The sequence below is a fragment of the Macaca thibetana genome, chromosome 9 (genome assembly GCF_024542745.1).
Source record: "Macaca thibetana thibetana isolate TM-01 chromosome 9, ASM2454274v1, whole genome shotgun sequence".
NCBI classification, from domain to species: Eukaryota; Metazoa; Chordata; class Mammalia; order Primates; family Cercopithecidae; genus Macaca; species Macaca thibetana.
In genome coordinates this window covers 17,138,993-17,160,031 of record NC_065586.1, presented here as the reverse complement: position 1 = coordinate 17,160,031, position 21,039 = coordinate 17,138,993, and the positions used below count along the sequence as shown (strand labels likewise).

The 21,039-nt window shown below is 39.2% G+C and overlaps 1 protein-coding gene across 3 annotated transcripts in view; it reads left to right on the top strand.

The window, feature by feature from the left end:
• Positions 1-21,039, top strand: part of TRDMT1 (tRNA aspartic acid methyltransferase 1) — a 687,969-nt gene that overhangs the window by 613,556 nt on the left and 53,374 nt on the right. For 2 of the 3 annotated variants that reach the window (XM_050805406.1, XM_050805405.1), the window contains exon 1: positions 12,176-12,264. Coding sequence is in view for 1 of the 3 variants with exons in the window: in XM_050805403.1 (XP_050661360.1) it covers positions 12,201-12,264 (64 nt within the window). In the remaining 2 variants the exon portion in view is untranslated. Of the gene's footprint in view, positions 1-12,152; positions 12,265-21,039 lie in introns of those variants that run through there. The other variant, XM_050805403.1, reaches the window with a different exon arrangement.

The following is a 21,039-nucleotide window of genomic DNA, read 5'->3' as shown; positions in this document are numbered from 1 at the left end:
AACGTTGATGGTTGCTGATGATATTATTAATCTATGGCATAAAGGAGAGTAAAGAACCTGTGTCCAAAAACCAAGGGTAGGAAGGAATAAGAAAAGAGAGCAGTTGATAAATGATCATTTTACAAATGAAAATTCATGCAGCTCCTATGACTTTTCCAGTCATTTATTAAAACCAAACCATTCTTTGATCCCTTCTAATGAGAAAAGTGATCATAGTAATTTACAACGCTCACATGTACGTAATTTTCCAAGTTTCAACCTTGCCTGAGAGTTAATGTCCTCCCTCCCGTGGTTTGACTGTGCCTTAGGAAAGGGAAGTCCTGGGTTTCTCACTCTCCCTACTTGGGTGCCTCCCTTCCTCCTTCCTTATTTTGCAAACTAAGGTTTCTTGCCACTGCAGGGTTAGAGCTCACAGAGGGAAAGAGGTGCAGGAGATAAGAACACTCTTACTTGACAAGGGCTATTGGTGATCTGGTGTTTATACCTCGAGGTTTGGCATATGCTTAAAGCTGGCCCATTTTCTAGCAGGTGCTTCCTTGGGGTTCTCTCTCTCTCTCTCTCTCTTTCTGTCTCTATCTCTTTGTCTCTCTCTCTCTTTCTCAAAGCTCCCTGACATGCAGACGCGCACTTGTGTTCTGCTTCTCTGGGACGGCTGCCACAGCCCCTAGGAGTCATTCAGTGATATTCCCCTTGTTCCTTTTTGCATGACACCTTTTTTCTTGCGGGTGACCCCTTGAACAGGGCTTAAGACAGCTTGCTTTCTTGTATGGCTCAGATCTATCCAAGGGAATTAATTTGCCTCCCCAAACTCAAAGGTTATAGGGTTACATTTTAAACTCTCTGGGTGGTTCTCTGGATCTCCTTGTCTCAGGCTTGAGGGGAGAAGCAGACAGCCCCTGTAGCATGCTGATAATTTTCTCCAAAGACCTTCTCTTTGTCTTCAAGAATCTTCAACTCTTTTATACCTTCAGCATAAGTATAAGGTTGTAAGAATTATGTAACTATTTCTGTACCCCTTCCTTCGAAAAATTTGCATTATACTGCTGTATAATTTCACTTTGGAATATGTTTCTAGTGTTTGGGTACCTTAGGCAAAATATCCTAATTTTTTTTTTCCTTTTTCTTTTTGAGAGACAGGTCTCACTAGTCACCCAGGCTGGAGTTCAGTGGTACAATGATAGCTCACTGCAGCCTCAAACTCCTTGGGTCAAATGATCCTCCTGCCTCAGCCTCCTGAGTACCTGGGACTACAGGCATGCACGGCCACACCTGGCTAATTAAATTTTTTTGTTTTGTTTAAAGGCTGGTGTTTAACTTCTGGCCTCAAGGGATCCTGCTGTTCTGGCTTCCCAAAACACTGGGACTGTAGACATGACATCCCGCCCTGCAATGGCCAAAATGTGATCTTTCGCACCATATTAAAGGTAAAAGGGGGAATAAATCACTTTGTGGATGCCCTGACTTTACAGACCATCATCCTGTAGGAGCTGAGGCAGCTGAGGAGAAGATGCTTTACACACGCAAGGGTTATAATTATGACTTTCATGGTACCTGATCTAATCACAAAATAGAGCTTTAAAGGCGAATTATTTTTGAAACGTCCATATTTAGTATTTTCCTCCTGGGTAGAATTTTGAAAGAGTGCTTATCTGAGGCCTGACATATTGTTTTGGGAGCTAAAATGTGTTTAAAATGTAATGTTCAGAGGAAGTTAACTGTTAACTTTTCTCAGTTGTAAGATGATTCCAGATTCCCATGTATATTAAAATACATCAGTCTTAAGACAAATTAAACAAAATGTATTATGTATTTTGTTTAAATTATTATTTTTTGCACTTCAGGCATAAATATTTTTAAATATAAGAACTCCCACATAAACATATGTGTACAGCTGTGAGCTTATGTCAAAAATGTCTGTGACTGCCTTGTCATAGTTTTGGAGATGAACATCTTTATTAAAAGACATTCAACAAGCTTAAAAAAAATTTTTTTAAGGGGGAGGATGGAATCAAGGTTAACAGAAGAAAGTGCCTTTAATTTTTGTGTATTTTTGTAATTTGTTTTACCCCTGGAAATTAGCATGTATTATTTTTAAAATTCAGAAAAATAAAGTCAGCATTTAAAAAGGGTGTATATCTCTGATGTGTTTAATGAAGTACAGAACTGATAATGATAACATATTAGGTGAAAAAGAGCAAGGTATAAAACATATATGCAATAAGATTCTGATCTGGGTAAAATACAATTAGTTCAAAGACTATGGGGGAGAAACCTCAAAATACTAGCTATGGTCGGGCACGGTGGCTCACACCTGTAATCACAGCACTTTGGGAGGCCAAGAAAGGCAGATCATTTGAGGTCAGGAGTTCAAGGCCAGTCTGGCCAACATGATGAAACCCCGTCTCTACCAAAAATGCAAAAATTAGCCAGGTGTGGTGGTGCATGCCTATAGTCACAGCTACTCAGGAGGCTGAGGCAGGAGAATCACTTGAACCCAGGAGGTGGAGGTTGCAGTGAGCTGAGATCACTGCATGCATATTTTCTATTAGCAAAAAAGAAAAAAAATGGTCAGAAGAGAGACTCTTGCAGTTACAGTGAGCTTTCAGTACTTCGGACTTTTCCAATGTTTGTTTATTAAGTTCCTTTCACTGTAGGTGATAATCAAAAATTTATTTTCCAAATAATAATGCCTCATATCTCTAGGGAATTAGTAATATGATAAAACTGCTTTTCAATTTTAAAACTGTGAACTCTACAAAGATATATAAATAATGCTGTTTTTTGCATTCTTTTTTCAGCCTATTCTAGGATTTGGTCCTAAAATGAAAGGAGGAAAAAAAAAAAAAAAAGACATGCAGATTCCTGACATTCTTTCCTAACCAGAATCCTGTCGAACTCCTAATATGAAATTCTTCCTCAAAATATATACTAACCCCCTTTCATTTTTATTTGATGACTTCCAGCCTATTTTTTCCTCAAAAAACCAGTGTTATCGTCTAAATTCCCTTCTTTTAAAAATGTGGTCATGTGATTTGTAAATAAATCTGTTAACCTGCAGAACGTTAACTTATGTGACTTTGAGCAAATGACGTGAAGTTTTCTACTTTTTATTTGTAAAAAAGTGAATATTAAAAAAGAAAAGCTGATAGGTCTAAAATGGGTTAATAAACATTTTAAACATTAATAAAGTTATTTGAAACATACAAGTCATTGACATTTTTTTATTAGTCAAACATACTTTTTCTGTCTTTTGGAATGTGGTCTATTTTCGTCAGCCAGTATTCTCTGAGTGACTAAACATAGCACCAATCCCATTGGAAGATTTATATATTTTAACTTAGCAGTAATTACCTTAGATGGAAATAAAACATTTTAGTCCTGATCTGCAGGAATAAGTTTAACTCTCTAAAGTAAAGGTTGATAACCTCTACAACATGAGGCTAGAGGAGAAAGTTTGAAATATAAAATGTGCTTGTATGCTGTAATATGCTTACATAAGTGACTTTGAAACTGTTAAGAAACTTTTTAATAATTTTAAATAATACAAAGTTTTTTTTCTTACAGAGTGAATAGATATAGTCATGGCAGTACTATGAAAGTGTTATTACATTTTAGTTATATTTGTCATTATTAAATCATATGAGAACAATTCGAAGTGATACTGTTGTCTACCTAAACTAGTACCTAAGTAGGGTAAAATTAAAAGTCTTTGTCTTTGAATTTTCTCTGGGTTTTAGTTTATCGGTTCCGATGATGTAGCAATGCAGAAAAAAGACTATGAAGGGGTGTGTGCCTGTGTGTGTGTGTGTGTGTTTTCCGTTTCCTGGTGGGACTGGGTCTGATTTGTGTTCTTTGGTTACCTTGAGCGGTTGTAAATGTTCAGATAAATTACAAGAGAAAAGGAACAAAGTACTAACAGCTCTCCAAGGTACTAAATTCTGTCTCCTGTATTTTCAACGTGGGTGGTGTTTTTCCACCTGAAAACAATAAGGAAACACATCTCTCCTTAGTTTTTGCATATTTTAATATGCAAATTAATCTCTTGGGCATATACCCTTTATGAAAACATACTAGGAAAATAATTCACTCTATTGTTAGAAGAAATGGGTTATATATTATGACAAAGTTGTTCAGAAAGTGAAAGGAAACCAATATTTATTGTTCTAGGCACATTATTGAGATATATATACACACACACACACAAAATGTATGTATGTAGACAATGTATATATGTACATTTCAATATATACACAATGTATAAATGTGTATATAGGTATATATCAATATATATTTACACAGATATATATACACATATGATACACATGTATATGATATATATGCATATATACCATATATACATTGTGTATATATTGAAATGTACATATATAGTCTATATACACACATTATATATATAGATAGGTACACATATAAATGATATATATAGAAATGTACACATATATAATTGATATGTGTACAATTATATCATATACACATGATATATATATACATACACACACACACACACACACACACACACACACACAGTTACCTTGTTATCAAATATGTGAAAAAAGGGAGTATTTGAGGCAGGATCCATGGTAATCCATCTAGTTCTAAGGACCACAATCTTTGTACTGTGTTAAGCTGTCTTTTCAGGAGTGATCGGGCAGGGGATCTGTTATAAATGTCAGTTTGTGAGACAGTCTGTATTTTGTGCAGCTATGTTAACATTTTTGTCTGGCTTTTATAACATGCCTTGCCATATCAGATCAAGTTTGCTTCATAGATCTCTGAAGTTGCCCTCAGTTCTCAGGTCAGCCCGTTCTCAGGAAGTGACATATTGTGGCTCCTGGGATTGCTTTGGTTTAGATCCCTGGCCTTGCCTCTGGGTGTTGGGGGGCAGCCGGCAGGACCAACTGAGCCTACTTAGTATCTTTTATACTAAGTTATAGTGTAGCTCTTGCTCTACCTCTCTCTCTTTGCTCCCCATTCCAGAGGAGATTTTGTTTGAACAAAAGGCTTTATCTCTAAAAATAGTTTGAAAAACAGTGTATCAAATAGTCCTTAAGATACTTTCTAGTTCCAACTTTCTGTGAAGTTAAGAAAGCAGTTTTGGCCGGGCGCGGTGGCTCAAGCCTGTAATCCCAGCACTTTGGGAGGCCGAGGCGGGCGGATCACAAGGTCAGGAGATCGAGACCACAGTGAAACCCCATCTCTACTAAAAATACAAAAAATTAGCCGGGCGCAGGGGCGGGCGCCTGTAGTCCCAGCTACTCAGGAGGCTGAGGCAGGAGAATGGCGGGAACCCGGGAGGCGGAGCTTGCAGTGAGCCGAGATCGCGCCACTGCACTCCAGCCTGGGCAACAGCGTGAGACTCCGTCTCAGAAAAAAAAAAAAAAAAAAAAAAAAAAAAAAAAAAAGCAGTTTTAAAGAATGGATCCCACTATAGTTACTTTGAAACATCATCTTTTAAATTTGCTGCAAAATATTCTTAAATTGGGAATTTCAGGAAGAGCCTCCAAGAGGAAAATCCATGTTAAAAATCTATGAGTACTTTGAAATGGCAGTGTGAGGCAAACTGCATGGTTTCTATTTTATTCGGCAGAAAATGTATAATTAAATTTCTTCATGATCCTAATTTTTAAAAACATGTTTTCTTTTTATTCCTTCTGAGGTAAGTGTAAGATAACATTATTCACAGTCAGAAGTCACTAGAATATACTTTATAACAGAAAAGTACCACTTCTGTTTGGGTGCAGTGGCTCATGCCTGTAACCTAGCACTTTGGGAGGCCATGGTGAGTGGGTCACTTGAGGTCAGGAGTTTGAGACCAGCCTGGCCAACATGGTGAAACCCCGTCTCTGCTAAAAATATAAAGGCCGAGCGTGGTGGTGCACACCTGTAATCCCAGCTACTCGGGAGGCTGAGGCAGGAGAATCACTTGAACCTGGAAGGCAGAGCTTGCAGGGCACCATTGCACTCTAAGCTGGGTGACAGAGTGAGACTCTGTCTCAAAAAAAAAAAAAAAAAAAAAAAAAAAAAAAAAAAAAAAAAAAATACTGCTCCTTAAAGACATCATGAAGTTCATTTTCCATCTGTTCTTTTTCTCTTGAAAGTTTATCACATCCACTGACAGAACACATCTGCTGTTCCCATTTCTTTTCCTCCATGACAGTTTATCAGTAAGGCGACTGGATACTAGAGAAGGAGAAAGAAGGTTTAGCTGCAAGGTTTGCTTTGAGTTCGTTTTGCTCCATATTTGGGGGGGACATTTATTTAAAATTGGTGCTCAGTATGCAATAATTGATGCACACATTCCAACACTGGTCATTTATTAACGGGCTATTAATAAAGGCTGTAACTAATAGGCACTATCACTGCAGAGCAGCTCTGCCTGATATAACTTTCTGTGATGATGGAAATATTCTACATCTGTGCTGACCAATACGGAGCACTTGGTATGTGCCTAGTATAATTAACTCGATTTTAACGTTAATTACATTACTTTAAACAATTTACCAAATGTGGCTACTGGTTATCCTCTTGGATAGTGAGAATCAATTAAATTAGAAAAAATGCCCTATGCTTAGGAAATGAAAGTATTCAATTGCATTTTTTACTACGGGCCATTTTATGGTCTGAAATAGATTACAAAGTTATACACTTTGCAAGGTTTTTGTTTGTTTGTTTGCTCGTTTGTGTTTTGAGATGGAGTCTCGCTCTGTCACCCAGGCCTCCCAAAGTGCTGGGATTACAGGCATGATCCACCACTCCAGCTGCTTTTAAAATTTTTTTTAATTGCAAATCTCCTCAGTGCCTAGTGTATGAAAGAGTCAACACATGACTCACTGCTATTAATACGTCCCCCTCCTCTCCACCCCAGATCTCCCCAATTCATGCATCCTGGTTAAGGTCACTGGAAATATTTTCCCTGAAGATTGTCAGAGCTGTAGCTCTAGCCTTCACAGCTGTCCTGGTTCTTCTGGGAGTTAAGAGTTAAGCGGTGTCTAGTTTACTATGAATTCTACTGTCTATTCTCCGACTTCCTTATTTCCATGCTCAGCACCTCCTCAGTCAGGGCTGAGGCAGCTTCCAGACTTTCAGTCTTTACTCCACGATGCTCTAAGTGGAGGACCCCTGAACACTCCTAAAGGGTCCAAAGCTGCCTAGAGCCCTTAAACGTCTGTAGCCATCTGGTACACTCTACCATATGCTGATCTGACTATGCTCAGTTTGTTTCATGCAGTATTGGCTCCTAAAATGGGTGTCACCAAGCTAGACTGTGACCGATGCGAGGGATCTGAATCATGCCATGTGATAGTTCAAATAGCCGACAGGACTGAGAATGCATCACTTAGAGGATGTCATTGTATAGACACTCTTTATTTAACATATATTTATTTGTGTTGTGCTAGGCACTGGCTAAGTGCTTTTAATCTTCATAGCAATTGCGTGTCCTATTGTTTATATATTTTAGAGGTGCAGTTGGGCTCAAAAGGATGTAGTGACTTTCTCCACGTCACTAGCTAGGGAGCAGCAGCAGCAGACGTGTGCTTCCTGTCTACACTGTGGCTCTGAAGCTTGCATTCTTAACCACAAAGCAAATCATTATAGAAGAGGAAAAAATCTTTTTTTTTTCTTTTTCTTTTGAGATGGAGTTTTACTCTTGTTGCCCAGGTTGGAGTGCAGTGGCGCAATTTTGGCTCACTGCAACCTCTGCCTCCCGGGGTCAGTGATTCTCCTGCCTCAGCCTTCTGAGTAGTGGGGATTACAGGCATGCACCACCACGCGTGGCTATTTTTTGTATTTTTAGTAGAGATGGGGTTTCACCATGTTGGTTAGGCTGGTCTCGAACTCCTGATGTCAGGTGATCCACCTGCCTTGGCCTCCCAAAGTGTGGAGATTACAGGTGTGAGCCACCTCGCCCAGTCCACAACCGACTAATTTTTGTATTTTTAGTAGAGATGGGTTTCGCCATGTTGGCCAAGCTGGTCTTGAATTCCCGACCTCAGGTGATCCACCCGCCTCTGCCTCCCAAAGTGCTGGGATTACAGACATGAGCCACAGTGCCCAGGCAGAATAGGAAGAATTCTTTAAAATCAGTGCAGAGGGCAAATCTAAAATAAACTGGAATTTAGGAGACTATAAGGAAGAATTTTCTCATAATTCCAGCTGTTCACCGTGAAACATTTCATTAGCGGTTTGCAAGCTAAGGCTTACTGCCCACGGATCAGGAAAATAGTAGAAGGCATTCTTAAATAAGTGGGAGCTCGGAAGTGGTAAATAAGCTCTGTGGTCCTTTCTAATTCAAATTTGTAAAATGTACTCTCTTGAGGACATTTCTTGTTGTCATTTTCTTCTCGTATGACTTTTTCATTTTCCATGCAATTCATAAAGACCATTATTTTTCAGTGTAAAACCAGAATGCAACTTGTTCGTGACTGAAATTGGCATAAACAGGGTGTCCTCAGCCTGTAAGTGAGCCTGTGTAGGAATCCGCATCATGTTTCACTGAGAAATAGAGTGGCCTGGATCATGGAAATTCAAAGATGATTGGAAAAAGCATTTTCAGCACTTGGAAAACTTTATTCCATTTTATTAGATATTAATGATGAGTGAAAGAATGCATAGGGGAAGAAGATAAAAATGTCATCAGATTCCAAGCCCAGTGTCTTTAATAATTGAGTGTGTGCTATTACTCTTTTAATACAATCCTTAGTATTGTGATGTGCCCCTTAATTATTTCTGATATGCTTTATATGTGCCTTTATTTTCCAGGTATTAATTAATGTGTTTTTCTTTAAAGAAATGCATTTTCTGCTTTTAGAGAAAATGTACTAAATATACTAACATTCAAGTTTTGATATTTGTTTGCTTTTTTAAAAGTATGTCTAGTTTCTGTAATTAAAATATAAATAGTATTGTACATATCATTGAGGATGACTTCATGGGAAACTATGGGGCTAGAGAGCTTTTGTTCTCTTTTATGAGCCTTCAGGATTTGCTTTGGGAAAAAGTAATCAATATATACTTTCATTCTGCTCATCCCACTTTTCTCCTGGACTACTCCCTATTGTACCACTTCCACCAGCCTTCCCGCTCTTCCACCAAATCACGTAATTTGTGCCAGTGATTGGAAGACATTTGCATACATAATCCCAGGGGGCCTAATATCTACAGATGCTTCCATGGAGATAGTTGTAGATTATGATTATGGAGAGAGTTTTCATTCTTGAAATAATTATCATATGAGATAAACTTTAGAGAGGAAATAATACATAAAGACGTGGCACATATGAGGTGAAAATTGGGCTAGAAGAACTGGAAGGATTGAATGACAGGTATAAGGGTGATCTGTATTTCAGAAGACGAGGGAGACTGAGGAGTCGTCATGTGTCAGGATATTTTAGGCTGGGAGTCCAGAAGGAAGGTTCCACTTGAAGTATAGATCTTGAAGAAGTCTAGGAGATTTCTAGAGAAGGGAAAGAATACAAGCAGAGAAGTGAAGTGAAGGGTATGTTTGGGGAACACCAAGCAGTTTCATTTATAGCAGAGTTCAAGAAGAGAAAAAAGGAAGAAAAGTAAGTTCAGGGCTACACTGCGAAGATCCTTAAGTATCAGAGTAAACAGTTTGTAATTAGCCTGTGTGGGGAAGGGGTTTGAGGCTCCTTCCTCTGAGGAGGTTGGTATTTTTCATTAACTCTGCCATGTTTCTGTACTCTCTCTCCCCTACAGGTAAGGTCTTTTGTCACATTTATTTTGATTTATAGCATGAATGCTGAAAATTCCAGATTTGTTTAATATATTGGGTTTCGGCTATATATAAGTCACTATGACTACATAGCTCCCTTTACATTTTATGTACTGATGTTTATTTCTGGTACTATAGGTAATAAATATTAGAAAAGTTGGCTTCGTGCATTATACATATGTCAGTGTGTACATGATTTCTATAATTTAAGTTAGTTTAAGAGTACATTTGCTTAAAGCAGGTAACAAGTCTTCTTTCTACATTTTTCAAATTGAATAAATAATTAACAGGTTGCCAAATCAGGTCTCATTTTTTTCAAATTTGAATTCAGCCATGAATGCATTTCTTGGAACGAAAACACCCTCTGCAATCCATCTCTTTCTGTTCCCTTCTCCTTTATCTTAAAGATGAGGAAACCAGGGTCATCTCAAAGTGACACAATCAGTTAACTGGCAATGCCAGGGCTAAAGCTGAGTTATCTGGTATCACCATACCCCTCTTGTTATCTGAAAGTGACTAACAAAAAGTAAAGCACATGGCCAATGCACATTTACAATTAAAAAAGTTAATTTCACAGACAACATCAAAATGAACCAGTGAATTCTATAATTTGGATGCAGTGGTTATACTTTTATTTGTTAACAGCATCACATTAGCAGGCATGCAACATTTCTAACATATCGGTTATTGTTATTACAAGTGGTACCCCCCAAGTTCTCCCTAACGAAAACCTGTGGCAGTGTTGGGAACAAACTGAAGAACACTTCACAATGGGAACATTTTCTATCCTCCATATGGGTACATTATTTTCATTTATAAGTGACTATAAGCACCCCCCCCAAATTTCTAAGCTCCCCCCAACTGACTGAGTGAACGCCTCCACCAAGCAGATTCCAAAGAATCCTGAAAAACTAGTTCAGGCTATGATGGGAAAGGGAAGCATGACATGCCTCATGATACTCTCCTCTCTTTGGAGTTCAGGCACAATTGATCAGCATTAATATTAAAACAAGAGATCTTCATACTGACAAAACAGACTCTTCTTAGCAATAAGATACCAAAATTCCAACTTGACTCTAGTAAAGCACCATATGAAAGATAGCAGGCCGTAAATCAAAGCATTTGACCCCAAAATAAATTTATTTGACATATTTTGAAATCGCCCTGCACAGCCATCTCTTGTGGGGTAAATCTACATTCTATAGAGACTCCCTTTTCCTTTCCAGGTCTTTTCCTGATCCAAGAGAGATTTAACTAAGAGTCTGGCATCTTTTTACATGTGATAAGAGGCATTTGCCAATTATTCTCTCTGAAGCCTGTTACCTATGAGACTTCATCTACATAATAAGAACCTTGGTCTCCACCTTATCTTAATCCAGACACATTCCTTTCTGTTGATTCCGGGTCTTTAGGTCACAACTTAACTCTTTCAATCAATCGCCAGTCAGAAAATCTTTGAATCCACCTGTGACCTGGAATCCCTCCCCTTTTTGAGTTATCCCATCTTTAGGGACCAAACTAAGTACACCTTGCATATACTGATTAACATCCTTATGTCTCCCTAAAACCATATAAATCCAAGCTGTAGCCCAACCACCTTGGGCACATGTTCTCAGGACCCCCTGGGGTTGTGTCATGGGTCACCGTCCTCACCTTGGGCTCAGAACAAACCTCTTCAAACATTTTACGGAGTTTGTCTTTTTTCGTCAACATGAGCCTCTAACAATTGGTTACTGGACCATCCTGAGGAATCAAGGCCTTATCACTTAAAGACCCATGAATAATCCTACATGATATTCACTGTGTATTCTATGTAGGTGAAACTTCCAAGCTAAAACATAATTAACCGCACTAATAGACACAACAAACATCCTCTGTATTATTGGCACGCACACAGGTTTTTCTCTGCTGCTAGTGGACCTGTGTCCTTACTTGTAATTCTGGAACCTTCTCTAGGAGAGAGGCTGGTCTGATTTATCTCTATCGACCCAGGGCAGGCAGGACACAAGGCACACTGTGGAAAGAATGTTTGAATGTTCAGGCTTCTAAGTGACAGAAAAGCAGCTTGCCTGAAAAATGATTTTTTTCTGGCTTCTAACCAGTGTTAATTCACTTAGAAACCAAGGCAGTTTTCTCCCCCTTTACTGAACTCTGGATTTCTTTTCCACTCAAGGCCCCTGACACCAAAGAAGGAAATGGAGCGTAAATCAGGCTACAGAGTGGCTGCCATTCATTCGGGAAGCCTTATTGTTTTCCGTTCTTTGTTCCCCTCTCGACCCCTGCCAACCCCCAGGCCGCGCGGCCCTCTGAAGCCCTCAGCCTGGAGCCGCAGGAGAAGGGGGAACTGAAACGCTGCGGAACCAGAGGCTGAGGGAGCTGTGCGATCGAGGGAGGAGGAGCGACGGACCGGCAGGCCTAGCTCCGGGGCTGCAGCGGCTGAGGCGCGGGGATGGAGCCCCTGCGGGTGCTGGAGCTGTACAGCGGCGTGGGCGGCATGCACCACGCGCTGAGAGGTGAGAGCCCATCGAGCACCCCTGTCCATATTCGCTCACGGGGGCTGGTCGGAGCACCGGCGCCGGGAAGGGGCGGAGCGGCGAGACGCCAGGGGCTGACGCTGTGGGGTGGACACTGTGGGGCGGACTGTGGGGCGGCCTTCGGTTGTCTTGGAAACCGCTCCTGCGCGCCGCCCTGTCCACCCCTCCAGACGCCGACTCCCTTCTGGCGCCGAGTCTGGTCCGAGGGGCCGCACACGGCGCCTCCAAGGGCTCATTTGGGAGTTGGGATTCGCAAGGCAGTAAATCAAACTCAAAGGGTATCAAAGGGGCGAGCTCCCCGCCTGGTGCCAAGCCCCCATTCTAAGTGTGCAGCCACCGAGAAGCATGGAGACTCGGTCCTTCATCCTGGGGGACTTCCCAGCTGGGAGGGAGGGAGTGAGCTAGCAGGGGCTCCCCTGGTGAGAGATGGATCTTGGAAGGGGTAATACCTACAATTAAAGGTAGAAGTTTGCGAATGCTAAATAGGACGGTAGAGGAAGCTTGGAGAACTTGGAAGTCTGATCGTTGGAAAGAAACGTGTCTTCTATAGTTCTGCGTTTAGATGCCAAAGAACTGAGTTCCAGCTTGGTGGCAGTGTGACGTTGGGCTAGTTAGTGAACTGTGATGAACCTGTTTCCTGGTTTTAAAAGAGAATGATGATTATAAGGATTAAAGTCTGTCAAGTGCTTGTTAGTGCCTGATACATTGTAGCCACTCCAAGTATTATACATTGTTATCACTATTACTTTAAAACGACATCAAGAGATATTATCAAGCAAACTATTACTTTTGATGCACGTCTTTGATTTTGAGGTTTTTGATTTCTTTCGTGCTGAGTTGGAACTGAAAGGTTTACTTTTGGTGATAGTCCCTCAAAATTATTTATTGAGCTCCTATTCTGTGCCAGATTTTGTGCTAGGAGCTGGGGATACAGAGTGACAAACAGGCTTTGAAGGTGCATGTTTATTCTTAAATTACTAAGACAACCACCAAACTGAAGCTCCCCAGCTTCCTTATTTAGAACCAAGGCTTACAAGAGACTAACTGTAAGATACAGACAATATTTAATGGGTTTAGCATATAACTTTTTTGAGCAGATTTATTGAGTTTCAATTCTAGACTAGGTTAATGATCAAGTTTTTAGTACTTATTTGCTGGCTATCTTTATTTCTCATATTAAAACTTAACAGCATCGAAACAAAGCTCTAGTACTATTTACTCTTTGTTAATTGTCTAAAGTGATATACTGTCCGCGTTTTCCCACGTCTTGAAACTCCTTAATGAATTGTTTAGTACTTTATCCTAAGCTGTAATTCAACCACTCCTTAAGTGTGGAATATTTAGATAATTCTTCAAGTTTTTGCAAGTACAATGTGCTACAGTTACGTTCTTGAGTATAACGCCGATTTTCTCTTTAAGCATGTTTCCTAACTGTTGGAATGAATTAATTCAACAGTAAGACTTAACTGTGTGCTAGTTACTAAGTGAAAAACTATGAGAATTTTTCAGGCTTTTGAGAGAGAGGAAAGCAGATTGCTTTTCAGAGATTTTGTATTATCAATTTTTAATCCTTGCTAATTTGTTGGGGGAAATTGTGTAATTTTAAGTTACTGTTTGGGATTAATGAAAGAGTAAAATATCTTCTGTCCTATTAGCCAGTGCAACGTGAATTTGTACACATTTTTCGATTGCCAGTGCTACTGTTGTGAATCTAAGCTATTATGTTCTCTAATTTAAATTATTAACCTAGCTTCCCAGCTTCTCTCCTTCCTTCCATTCTGCCTCCCTAATCCATCTGTTTTCCTTCTAGCAGGCAGAATGATCATTGTAGAGTAAACCAGATCATTTTACTTCGCTGCTTAAATGGTTCCCTCTGAGGCTGGAATCACAGTCCCATCTTCTTAACAGGCTTGTGAGTTCTGGCTTGTGTCTCCTCTTCAATTTTATCCGCCACTCTCCCTCAGCATCCCGCTTCACCGTCAACATCCAAAGCTGAAATTCTAATTAAACTATTCCCTGAATTCTTTCCTCAGCCTCTCTTGTCGAGGCTCATTGGTTTTCTTTCTCTCTACTCCTCAAACCCTCAAAGTTCCTCGACGTTCTGGCCTTTGCTTTTGCTGTTGCCTCATCCAGAGTGCTCCCTAACCCCAGACTTTTTCACTCCAGCTTCATTTCACATTTCATGTCTTAGTTCGTGTGTTGGCCTTCCCTGGCCCACCCTGTGATCCAAAGCAACTTTCCTAGCTCCCTGTTCCTCTCTGCTCTCATCTTTTGGGTGGAAGTCTGCATATTAGGGATAGACTCTTAATCATATTGATACACATATTTTTCCTCACTCGTTTGCCTTCCAGTGTTCACTTATTTGGTGTACTAAAGTTTAAAATTTATCTGTAATAAAATGCATTGCTCCTTTCCAGGTGTTTTTTAATATAATAATAAAGACTAATAACAGCAGCTAACTCTACTCTTTATTAGGGATCTTTTAAATTCAGGTCCTTTTTTAAGTATGTAATAAACTAATTAGTGGTAGAACCTGTATTCTAACCTAGGTCTACCTACCTGACCTTTTGACCATGCTATGTTGCCATTGTTCTGGTTAGATCTACTAACTTCCTTGGATCTATACGTTAAATAATATAGCAAGCAGCGCAAAAGGAATAATATTGAACTTCAGTTTTGACTGATTTCTAGATAAGGTTCATAATGGAATTTTTTTTTATTGTGGTAAAACACAACATGGAATGTATCATTTGAACTATTTTTAAGTGTATAGTTCAATGGCATTAAGTACATTCACAGTGTTGTCCTACCATCACCCTTGTTCGTTTCTAAAACGTTTTAATTATCTCAAACAGAGCTCTGTACCTATTAAACAAAAACTCCGAATTCCCTTTCCCTCAAGTCCCTGGTAACCTTGATTCTGCTTTGTCTTTATGAACTTGTCTGCTCTGTGTACCACACATAAGTAGAATAATACAACATTTGTCCTTTTGTGTCTGGCTTATTTCACTTAGAATAATGCTTTCAAGATTCATTTATTTTGTATTCTGTATCAATATCTCAATTGTTTTTGTGGTTGAATAATATTCCATTGTGTATCTGTACAATTTTGTATGTCATCTGTTGACACAGTTGTTCATCTGTTGCATAGTATTGTTTGAGTTCTTACTTTTTTTTTTTTTTTTTTTTTTGAGTTGTATCGCCCAGGCTGGAGTGCAGTGGCGCCATCTCGGCTTACCTGTTGCCATTCCATTGTGAATAGACTGCTGCTAATTTTTTGATATTGGTATGTCCCAAAGTGCTATTGTTTGAGTCCTTACTTTTTAAGTTTTGGGGTATAGACCTAGCAGTGGAATTGCTGGATCATATGATAATTCTGTTTAACTCTTGAGGAACCACCAGACTGTTTTCCACAGCAGCGGCACAATTTCCCATTAAATTTCCCATTGCATGAGCACTCTGTTGCCTCCATCTCCATATTCTCCACTTGTTATTCCATTTTTAAAAAATCATAGCCGTTCTGATGGATATGAAATCATATCCCATTGTGGTTTTGATTTGCATTTTCTTAATAACTAAAGATGTTGAACATCTTTTCTTTTTCTTTCTTTTACTTTTTTTTTGAGATGTAGTTTCACTCTTCTTGCCTAGGCTGGAGTGCAATGGCGTGATCTTGGTTCACTGCAACCTCTGTGTTCCGGGTTCAAGCGATTCTCCTGCCTTAGTCTCCCGAGCAGCTGGGATTACAGGTCCCTGCCACCATGCCCAGCTAATTTTTTGTATTTTTAGTAGAGATGGGGTTTCACCATGTTGGCCAGGCTGGTCTTGAACTCCTGACGTCAGGTGATCCACCCACCTTGGCCTCCCAAAGTGCTGGGATTACAGGTATGAGACACTGTGCCCGGTTGTTGAGCATCTTTTCATGTGCCTGTTAGTCATTTGTATTCTTCAATACAGAGAAGTGCCTTTTCAAGTCCCTTGCCCATTTTGGAATTTTCTTTTTGTTGTTGTTGAATTGTAGGCTTTATATATTCTGGATCTTAATGTCTTATTAGATATATGATTTGCAAATATTTTTACCCGCATTGCTGACTTTTAAGTTATAAAAAGTATATTTAATTTCTTTAGCAACATGATAGATTTACCTCAAACCCAGTGAACATTTAAAAAATATGTCAATAAAAGTTTTTCATCCTTATCAGCATATCCAATATGCTGTTGCATTTTTACAGTCACTACATAGATGCTTCCATATTTTCTAAATTTCGTTTAACTTTATTTTGTATCTATATGCCCATGTGTTTACATGGCTTAAATGTAACATCCTTTGCTGTTCCTGTACAGCCTCTAGCTCAGTACCACACTCTTTGTAGATTACTATTGAGGTTACTATTGAATTGATAATCATTCTGCTATCATTTTATCAAATGATGAAGGTTTATTTAGCCCAGATTCTTTTTTTTTGTATTATATGTAATTCCTAGTTGCAACCCACAGAATCCACTGTAGCTAACATAATCAGGAAAAAAAAATTTGGAAACTCACAGAATCTGCAGGACACCAACAAACAGGTTAGGTGAACAGAAGCACTGCCCACATATACTGTGGGTATTTCCACAGTGAAGCTTTATCCCAACATCACAGCTTACACCAACGGTGCTGGGGTCTGGAAGCCAAAAGTGCCGTCATTTTTCCCGAGAGGTGGGTACCTCTTACCACTTCCCTCGTCAGAAAGATGGGTTTCCTCATTTGTTTAAGTCCTTACATTGCTACCTCTGAATTGAAGTCTCTCCTCACATTGCTGACTCTAAACTGAGGTCTTATCATGTGGATGCATGTGGTTGATAGGCACTACATCCCACTGTCAGACAAGGGAAGCTGAGAAGGTGAGTTCTGGCTTCTATTTGGGGAAGGAAAGATCCATATTGTGGCAAATTTTCAAACACAGGAAACATAGGCAAAGATTCTAGATGGCCACAGCATAACAATGTCTATTACATTTTTAAATATATATTTGACCTATACAGAAACTACTTATGCACACTTTGATATTTATGTCTGTACAGTCTACAAAGTTTTGGCTAATGAGAATCTTCCAAGTAAAAATATCTTCTTTCAGAAAGCAGTGGAAGAAGTAGTGTCATGGGTTATATATCAGTGGAGCCTGCAAGGTCACCTGCAAATATATGCAAATACAATTCTGTATTTTTCTCATTTTAAAATGTAGTAGCAGGAGAAGAGTAAAATGTGGTTTAAGGTGGCAAATGAAGGAAAGCTCTAGTTGGATGACTGTTTTCTATATAGTCAAATATTGGAGCCTTTAAAGCAAAAAGGCCTGTCTGCCACAGAGCTTCTAAAGCTCTTCCAAGGAGTTGGCTTTGAGTTTTACCCCGTAATACTTTATTGTGTTTAGTAAGAATTACTTAGCCTTAATATTTTCTTTTAAAATGCTAAGCCTCTCATTTGTCACATATTAATTATTCATTTTCTGAATCTCTTTTGTCTTTGTTCCTCCACGACTTATATGCCAACTTGGGAGTCTAGCAAACTAGTTTGTAACTGGGTGTGTTTGTAACTGAATCAGGCAACTACATTATGATGAAGTGTATTTGTATGTAGATATGAATGTCACCTAAGCATATTTTTATAGCATCAGTTGTTAGGGGCTGGAATATAAACCGCTTACTTTTTTTTTCATTTATACATACCTGTCTTTGGGATTATAAAATTTTCCTTTTCATGCCGATTTCCTCATAGTTACTCTTATATAGCATGTCAGATTTAAAGTGAAGCAATGTAAAAAGTTGTCCCATTAAAATATATTTATCATTTCTTCTCTGGCACCTGTGGAAGTTAATAAACTTGAAATACAAAAAAGAAATATGTAAGATGAATTTTGAATATTCAGCAAAAGAGAACCTTAACTTCCCATTAGACAATTGAATTACTTATCTTTTCTTGTGCTGAATAATGTGTGCTTACTTCACTGCAAAGTATTTTTTGGGATTGGGGGTAAATTTTTTTTTTCTTTTTCAACTTCTAGATTCAAGGGGTACATGTTCAGGTTTGTTACTTAGGTGTATTGTGTGATGCTGAGATATGCGGTATGAATGATCCCATCACACAGGCACTGAGCATAGTACCCACAGTTAGTTTTTGAACCTTTGCTGCTCCCCTTCTCCCTCTTGTAGTCCCCAGTGTCTATTGTTGCCACCTTTTTGTCCATGAGTATCCAATGTTTAACTCCCACTTATTAGTGAGAACATGAGGTATTCAGTTTTCTGTTCCTGTGTTAATTCGCTAAGGATAATGGCCTCCAGATGTATCCATGTTGCTGCAAAGGACATGATTTCGTTCTTTTTTATGGCTGCATAATATTCCAATGGTGTATATATGCCACATTTTCTTTATTCAGTCCACCATTGATGGGCACCTCTTTGCTATTGTGATTAGTGCTGTGGTGAACATGCGAGTATATGTGTCTTTTTGGTAGAATGATTTGCTTTCTTTTGCATGTATACTCAGTAATGAGATTGCTGGGTCGAATGGTAATTTTGTTTTAAGTTCTTTAAGAAATTTCCAAGCTGCTTTCCACTGTGGCTGAATAAATTTACATTCCCATCAATAGTGCATAAGTGCTTCCTTTTCTCTGCAGCCTTGCCAGCATCTGTGGTTTTTTTTTTTGACTTTTTTTTTTTTTTTGAGTTGGATTCTTGCTTTGTTGCCCAGGCTGGAGTGCAGTGGCACGATCTTAGCTCACTGCAACCTTTGCCTCCTGGGTTCAAGCAATTCTCCTGCCTCAGACTCCCGAGTAGCTGGGATTACAGGTGCCCACCACCACACTTGGCTAATTTTTGTATTTTTAGTAGAGACAGGGTTTCACCATGTTGACCAGGCTGATCTCAAACTCCTGCCTCAACCTTCCAAAGTGCTGGAATTACAGGCGTGAGCCATCATGCCTAACCTCTTATTGACTTCTAATCGTAGCCATTCTGACTGGTGTGAGGTGCTGTCCCATTGTGGTTTTGATTTGCATTTCTTGAAGATTAGTGATGATGACCATTTTTTTCATTTTGTTGATGGGCCACTTCTTTTGAGAAGTATCTGTTCATGTCCTTGCCCATTTTCTAAATGGGGTTGTTTGGTTTTTGCTTGCTCAGTTGTTTAAGTTTCTTTTAGATTCTGGTGTTATTAGACCTTTCCCGGATGCATAGTTTGCAAATATTTTCTCCCATTCTGTGGGTTGTCTGTTGACTCTGTTAATAGTTTCTTTTGCTGTGCCAAAGCTCTTTAGTTTAATTAGGTCCCACTTGTCAATTTTTGTTTTGTTGCAATTGCTTTTGAAGACTTAGTCATAAATTCTTTTCCAAGGCTGATGTCCAAAGTGGTGTTTCCTAGGTTTTCTTCTAGGATTCTTATTGTTTGAGGTCTTACATTTAAGTCTTTAATCCATCTTGAGTTAATTTTTGTATATAGTGAAAAGTCGGGGTCCAGTTTCATTCTTCTGCATATGGCTAGCCAGTTATCCTAATACCATTTATTAAATAGTGAGTCCTTTCCTCATTTTTTTTTTTTTTGTCTACTTTGTTGAAGATCAGATGGCTGTAGGTGTGTGGCTTTATTTCTGGGTTATCTATTCTGTTTCATTGGTCTAATATATCTGTTTTGTACCAATACCATACTGTCTTGGTTACCGTAGTCTTATAGTATAGCTTGAAGTCCAGTAATGTGATACCTCTGGACTTGTTCTTTTTACTTAGATTGCTTTGGCTATTCAGGCTTTTTTATGGTTCCATATGAGTTTTAGAATAGTTTTTTTCCAATTTTGTGAAAAAAACGATGCTAGTAGTTTGATAGGAATAGCATTGAATCTGTAGATTGCTTCAGGCAGTACTACCATTTTAACAATATTTATTTTTTTAATCCATAAGCATAGGATGTTTTTCCATTTGTCACCTGTATGATGTCTTTTAGCAGTATTTTGTCGTTCTCCTTGTGGAGATCTTTCACCTCCTTGGTTAGATGTATTCTTAAGTATTTTTATATATTTTTTGTGGCTGTTGTAAATAGGATCACATTCTTGATTTGACTCTCAGTTTGAACATTATTGGTGTATAGAAATGCTTCTAATTTTTGCATATTAATTTAGTATCCTGAAACTTTGATGAAGTCATTTATTAGTTCCAGTAGACTTTTGGTGGAGTCTTATAGAGTTTTCTCGGTATAAAATCACATCATCTGCAAAGAGAGATCGTTTGATGTCTTCTAACTCTGTTACCCAGGCTGGAGTACAGTGGCTCAATCTTGGCTCACTGCGACCTCTGCCTCCTGGGTTCCAGCGACTCTCCTGCCTCAGCCTCCCGGGTAGCTGGGACTACAGGCACGCACTACCATGCCCAACTAATTTTGAATTTTTAGTAGAGACGGGGTTTCACCATGTTGGCCAGGCTGGTCTCGAACTCCTGACCTCAGGTGATCCTCCCGCCTCGACCTCCCAGAGTGCTGAGATTACAGGTGTGAGCCACTGCACCTGGCCCCTTTATTTCTTTCTGTTGCGAGATTGGTCTGGCTAGTACTTCCAGTACTATGTTGAATAGGAGTGGTGAGAATGGGCATCCTTGCCTTGTTTCAGTTTGCAAGGGGACTGCTTCCATCATTTGCCCATTCAGTATGATGTTGGCTGTGGGCCTGTCATAGATGCCTCTTGTTATTTTGAGGTATGTTCCTTTGATGCCTACTTTCTTGAGGGATTTT